Here is a 6,745-nt window from a genome sequence, read left to right on the forward strand (position 1 = left end):
GTAAGTGGTCTGCGAGATGCAACCAGCTGGTGCACCCCACTAACGATGCCAATTTGCTTTCCACAGCCGGTGCAGCCGCTGCCGCCGCCCAGTATATGGCCGGACCGTACACGTACGCCACGTTGCCGCAGGCAGGAGCCGCCGCCGCTGCAGCTGCGGCGGCGGCCGGTGCCTTTCCCGGCCTGTCGCCCTACCAGAACGCGACCGGCGCATCGCTCCAGGAAGCTAGACTACAATAATATTTACTACCGCAGGCGCTAATGGTGTCGCTGCTCGGTGCTGGCGGTGCCACCGCCGGCGTTGGTCTCGATGCCGTCGACGTCAAGCGGCCCTAGGTGCGACGGTGGCCACTGCCCCGAGTGAAGAAAAATGGGGGCAACAACAAATAAGCGAATTGGGTGTAGCGTGATCGCATAAAGATATTAGGCAGCCAAAAAAAAAAAATGGAGAGGAAAATGTGAAAAGGAAAAAAAAATGTGAGGTGGCATCAACTGTCAGCTGTCAGATCGGGGGTCTTTATTCAGTTTTAGTTAGCCACGATAGTTTTACTCTCTACCATCTATATTACCTATTTAGTGCTCTGCCCGGTAGTAGTACTTACACTAACTGCATATAGTACGGTATAGTAAGAGTAATTCAATTCTAAACAACCGTCGCGGCCACCGCCGCCGCCGGCAGACACAAAGCAAACAAGGAAACGAAAAGACGACCAATCAAATCACCTGGAAACACACAAATATATCTCAAACAATAGAGAGCGAGAGAGAGAGAGAGTGAGGACGAAACACTCACAATATCATTTATTCGGAACTTGCACATAGTTAAGCACACACCCCACAACACACACACAGTGCGGCCTCCAAAAAGGGCCGCAAACAACACGACAAGCAAAGTACAGCAAATCAGAAAGCAAATCATCAAATAAATTCTATTTATTATACCCTAGTTTTAACGTATCATAAAACCAAACGTCGGGCGCTGTGTGAGCCACTGCCGCCACATGATGTTGTGAGCCACAGCCGAGAGCGAGTGAGTGATCGAGAGGATGATGCTGATAACCATGGCGGATGAAGGGCGAAATAACATTATTTACTAATATATGTATAGGTGATAAGGTGCGCGGAACCGCCGGGCAGGGCCGAAAGGAAAGGATGATGTGTATTAACTTAACAAACGCTCAATTCTTTAGCAGAAGCAAATACATATATTGAAAATCGACAAAAAAAAAGAACGCGCGATATCAACATAAATAGTTATTCGAATATGAAAGGAGAAGGTCCGAAGGGAGAGAAGGACACGGCTCCGACTCGACTCCTTCTGCAATAGGTGTGCCGATGAAGTAGCGGCGAGATGAAGCTTTTCGAGAGTAGACGCGCGCGCGACGGTAGATTTCTTCTGAATTTCAAATGGGGCAAATAGAGGTAGAGGAGGTAGCCGGTAACTCTTGTCACCCGCTCAATCAACCGCTGAGCCCACCACCAGGGGTGGACCCACCCAGCATATCCCCCCCACCGAACCGTAACACGTACAGAGAGAGAGAGAGAGACAGAGACCCCCAATTTGGTGATCGCTAAAACATGTACACGGAAGAGACAGGACGAAACCGTCCCCCATTTTGACAAGAGCAGTTGAGAAGGTTGATCATGTTTCCTTTTTTTGCCTTGTTTTTGGCCAACAGCAAAAGAAAAGAGTGGCGCACTTTGCACGTAGGCTTCACAATCCGCACACCGATGATGCTGCGGACGTGAGCAGCATATCCGGACCCCTCGGCGGGGGCTTGTTGCGGTGCCGGTCCGGTTGCGGTGCACTCTCTCTCTCTCTATGAACCCACGAGTCAGCAGCAGTCACGAGGGCAGAAGGAAATTCTAGTCAAATGTGGTGTGTTTTTGTTTTTCGCGATACTCTCTCGATTAGAAAAAAACGGGGGTTTATTTATTTTGTTGCCTCGATGGTGCGTTAACTTTAGTTCCCCGTGGCCTGCCAGAGCGACAGCGCGGCTCGTGTGGCGATCCGCGTGAGTCCCAACCACGACCAAACCGTTCGATTTCATTCAGTTCCGGTTTCGTACTCGGCACTCTCAGTGAGTAGTGAGTCTCAGAATGAGTTTGCAAAGTAATAAGCTCAAGTCACGCCACACCTCCACAACACGAACCCAACACGAACGACAAATTAACGTTATGATAAACCTCAAAACCGCCGAGAAAAAGTTAACCTTATACCGCGAGAGTATACACACAAATGTACTGCAAATAAAAGAAAAAAAGTTTTTCAAAATACTACAAAAGATCGCTAGAGGGCCCGGAAAAAGGCGGGACACAGGAACAGGACACTCTGGCACTGCTCGGGCACCGCCGCCGCCTCCGGGGCAGGAGCTGTCGGGAAAGGTCCGTTCGTTCGTTCGTTCGTTCGCTCCGTATCGTATATTCACGGCCGCGAACGGGAAAGGGAAAGAAATCGTGCCTTTCACAAAGACAAAATGAATTAATGAAAAACACAACACACACGATAGCGAAATGCATACAAACCAAATCAGTACAGAGGACAAACACACACACTGCAAAAATATATAAAAATAATACGATATGCTTAATAACATTAATTATACGAAGCATCCTTAGCAAAGCCAAATCGGTGGCCACACGCCGCGTGCGGGGAAGAGCAATAGGAATCGGGGTGGAAGAGGGGAAACACAGGATAGGCGCATCACGTCCCTGATCGAACGGATCGGGAAGGAATCGCTGACAATATCGAGGTCCGACGGGGAATGATGGATACACACACGATGGACACGGAAACGGAAGGAGCCGGAACCGGAACCGGAAGAAGGATGCAAAATGCAACCAAGTTAAAGATTTCAGCCCAACACAGAGAGAGAGAGAGAGCTAGGAACCCCTTGAACTTGTTAACAAAGATTATATGATAGAACGAGCGACATATTTTGCCAAGACGAAGAGATTTTTCTTTCCCTTCAGCGAGAGAGCGTCGTCCCATATTGCAATACGGCGGAGAGAAGGCGATCGGTTTGTGGGTGACGAAGACACGACACGTTGGCGGTGATCTTCTGAGCAAGAATGACAAGCTGGCAAAGAACATCCTTACAAAGACTGAGTCTGTGTGTTTCGTTGCTTCTCGAGGATCATTGTGCGATCGAGGTGCGATTAAACTTGCAATATACAGAATCGGCGGCGGGGCGGCACACAACCTACTCTCGCACGGAAGATGGTGCGATCGATCGATCGATCGATCGATCGAGAGAGAGAGAGAGAATGTTTCGTTGTGTCGCAGGAAGGACGAAAGATTTGTTTTACAATTCGTTGACGCAAAATGGCGAATGGAGCAGCAGCAGCAATGGGTGACCGTTTGTAGATGTTAAGTTTAAATTATTTATACAGTGAACGCAATGCAATGATGAGGACGTGGTGAAGATGATGGGGTCTGCGAGAGGAGAGGGGCACGTAACGGAGTTAGGAGTTTTGTAAAAGAATCTCATACTATATTATTGATCGCGGCGCGGCAGATTGGCATCCATCATGTGGGTTTTTGGGGCGGCATCAGCTGTGTGGATAGGAAATTTACTCTAGGATCTAAGGAAGGTTCGTGCGTAGCTACCACCGTAACCGTAACTAACAATCGGAGACGATTCGGGCTCGGCAGGCGGCCCGGAAGCGGAAATCTAACACACAAGCAATTACCAGCGCTGTCGGGTGCCGGAGTCAGCAAACCCTCCCGACAGAGAGTCCGTACGTACACACTCACTCACACAAACACACGTAATAAATAAGCATATTTTAATATATCGATTATAAACTCCCATCAACCACAACTCTTACTATCAATCAATCGGAACCAAACGGAAAGGAAGGAAATATATTACATTTAAAGTACTACAGGCGTGACACGGGGTCACGGCGACACAGGAGCAGCACCGTTTATCGTTAGGAAAGTGTAGTCAGCAACAACAACAACAGGCTCACCACCGTTAACAGTGAGAAAGATACCCGTAAAGATATATCAGACAAAAACAAGACATCAGCAGCAAACAGCGCATACATCTCAGTAGAGAGACAGAAACAGAGAGAGGGAGAGAGAGAGAGAGAGAGAGAGCAGCACGGTGGATGATGGTAACAAAGAAACAAAGCAAAAAAAGTACTATACAGATTAGAAGCTCTATATACATACATAAATATATATATTTAAAGAAAAAAAAAGAATATAAGACTATTGCATAAAACATTGCCCGATCGTTCGGACTTTTTATTTCTGGCCCGTTTTATAGCGTCAATCTGTGCGCCTAAGGATCGTGATGAAAACAAATGTTACCCAGCTGGGTGTCCTGTCCCGCGGCTACCTGGGAGCCTCGAAAGGGTCGTGGAAAAAAACTGGCACAAAAAGTCTTCGAAGGTCAACGAAGGATTGCTTGCAGGTATCGATTCGATGCCCTCGATCCTCTGCCTGCTGGCCTGTGGAAGTATAAAACGTTCACTGTCCGGTTCGACCGATGGTCAGTTGGGTTGAACGTATCGTAGCAAGTGGACCCGTGCCAGGATGAAGATCGTGTCCATTTTATTGCCAACCGTCGCGTGCGTCCAGCTTGCCGTTGGTTACGTGATCGTGGACCGTGCAGAGCAACGGCCCAGCGACGCAGCGAACAGTCTGCAGCCAGTGGCCGGTCAGATCAAGAAGCTGCTCGAGCTGTACTATCTGGTGCAGGTGGTGCGGTCCTATAGGCGACCGGCCTACCAGGAACCGACCGCACTGCTGTCCGCCCTGATCGATCGGCTCACGAAGGAAGAGTTGCGCCGCGAGCTGGAACGTTTGCTGGCCGGGGTCGACGGGTTCGACGAGGTGTTCGAGCTCGGTCTCTACCCCGATCCGCGCGATCCGGCCCAGGAGCAGCTGGCCAACGATCTGCGTCTGCTGCTACCGATCGTGGTACGAACGATGGCCGGGCTGCGGGACGAGAACGCAATCGACGGTGGCCGGCTGTTGGCGGAGGATGCGCTGCAACGGGGGCTACGGGATGCACTGTCGGACTTCACCCGGAACACGCCGTGGATGAGCGTAGAGCAGGCCCCGGAGAGTGGCGTGCTAGAGGAGTCGGTCTACGTGACCGAGATCCCGGCCGCTTCCGATCAGGCGTCCGTGAACGATTACGATCTGGACAACGAAGTGGAAGACGTTGCCGTCGAGAAAGGGAGGTTAGAGTTCTTTCCAGCCGGAGGAGATTTAAAGTATGAGCTAGCAACGAAGGCTGACTCCAGCGAAGTGGTCGACGGACAAACGGACATAGTGGTGCTCAAGGAAGCCACCGAGGGGAACGACCCAACGGATCCGTTGGACGGACAAGAAGAAGGTAAGGTTTCGCGGGATGAAAGGGACGAAACAGACACTAAAACGCTTTCACTTTTCATGCTTCGTTTCAGGCACAACCACGATTGCACCGGCGATGGCCGTGTCGGTGAGGGATCCGGAAATTTCCACACTCATCCCGCACATCATCGATCAGCTGCGCCAGGGCAACGTGACGGACGAGGAAAGGGAAGCGTTGGCGAACATCTTCGGCGATCTGTGGCCGTTCATGCAGACCGAAGCGGGCCGTTTACGACAGCCCGAGAACCCTTAACTCGAGTCCGACCGTAAAAGTGGCGTGACCCCGGCAGGCTACCTGGTGTGTGTAGAAGAGTTGCCGGCGGGGGCCGGGATCAGTTGTGTATCAGCACTGCAGACGAATAGGACTCGAGTCAGGATGAAGCTGTTACTGTCGTGGATCGTGCTCCTGTGGTGCGTTTTGGCGTTGGGCCCAATTGAAACAATGATCGTTACACGGAGAGGCACTGGCTCACTGCGACTTCCGACATCAACTCAGGCCGACTGGAGCCAGCCATGGACTCATCCGGCGTACCGGGAGCGTCTGCAAAGCTGGGGCCTCTACTCGAAGGTGTTTCGGTACGGTACAACGAACCGTCACCCTGGGCGCGCCCTGGTGAGCGCGAAACGGGACGAGCTGCGCCTGATTCGTAGGCTGGCCCGGGAGCACGACGAGCCGACGAATCGGAGAGCGGTGGAACTCGACGGCCACGGCGAAAACAAGCGAACGGAGCGGTTGGAGAAATTCAAAGAGAAGCTTCTGAAGAAAATGGAACAAGATGCGTTGGAAATTCTGTGGAGGCATTGACCTTAAGATAAGATACTGTAGTAGTGATTCTGCTTACGTTAATTAAAAACCATTCTAATTTCGTAAGAAAATAAATATTTTTGGAAATTGGCCACCGAAGACATTCGTAGCAATGCACGAACATTGCTCACCTCCATTCTCAGCGCAGCTTCTTGCTCAGCTCAGTTGGGAAAAGTTTTGGGAAAAAGCCATTCTCGATCTGACGCAGAGTTTTTCGCATGGTGTCCCACATTTTGCCATTCTTGAACAGCTTCCGTTGTTCCGAAGTTGCCAGCGTGTGGTCATTTTTTAAATCTGAAAACTCGTCAAAACTTCGTCGACCCGAAAAAATCGTTTTTCTGGAGCCGCAAAAATACTAGGCGAGCAGAAGCAACTGGTGCTAGCACCGGTGACTGGCATGGGCTAATAAATATAAAATCTTGGTAAATTTCAGCAAAACTCAGAAAGTTTTCAAGCAATTAGAACCGAATTCAGCTGGTGCGAATTTTGCCATGTATGCCAACGGGCAGCAAGAAGGGAAGCCGGTCGGATACGGCACCGGGAAGTCCGACCCTTTGAGTCGTGGCGACG

The 6,745-nt window shown here is 50.5% G+C and overlaps 2 protein-coding genes across 4 annotated transcripts in view; both read left to right on the forward strand.

Moving 5' to 3' along the window:
• Positions 1 to 4,235, forward strand: part of LOC131205930 (RNA-binding protein 24-B-like) — a 34,540-nt gene extending 30,305 nt beyond the window's left edge. For all 3 annotated transcript variants that reach the window (XM_058198246.1, XM_058198245.1, XM_058198247.1), the window contains one exon: positions 67 to 4,235. In XM_058198246.1, coding sequence (XP_058054229.1) covers positions 67 to 239 — 173 coding nt within the window. In that variant the 3' untranslated portion in view covers positions 240 to 4,235. The remainder of the gene's footprint in view (positions 1 to 66) is intronic.
• A 310-nt stretch (positions 4,236 to 4,545) lies between these two features.
• Positions 4,546 to 5,831, forward strand: LOC131206546 (uncharacterized). Its single transcript, XM_058199130.1, has 2 exons — positions 4,546 to 5,353; positions 5,424 to 5,831. The coding sequence occupies exons 1-2, from the start codon at positions 4,546 to 4,548 to the stop codon at positions 5,621 to 5,623; spliced, it is 1,008 nt and encodes a 335-aa protein (XP_058055113.1). The 3' UTR covers positions 5,624 to 5,831.
• Positions 5,832 to 6,745: the final 914 nt, after the last annotated feature.

The sequence above is a fragment of the Anopheles bellator genome, chromosome 1 (assembly GCF_943735745.2).
Source record: "Anopheles bellator chromosome 1, idAnoBellAS_SP24_06.2, whole genome shotgun sequence".
NCBI classification, from domain to species: Eukaryota; Metazoa; Arthropoda; class Insecta; order Diptera; family Culicidae; genus Anopheles; species Anopheles bellator.

Bases quoted from the DNA above. Each gene is read 5' to 3' on its own strand.
- LOC131206546 (XM_058199130.1), top strand. From the start codon at position 4,546: ATGAAGATCGTGTCCATTTTATTGCCAACCGTCGCGTGCGTCCAGCTT. The intron at 5,354-5,423 runs GTAAGGTTTCGC...GCTTCGTTTCAG, and splicing joins GTTGGACGGACAAGAAGAAG to GCACAACCACGATTGCACCG.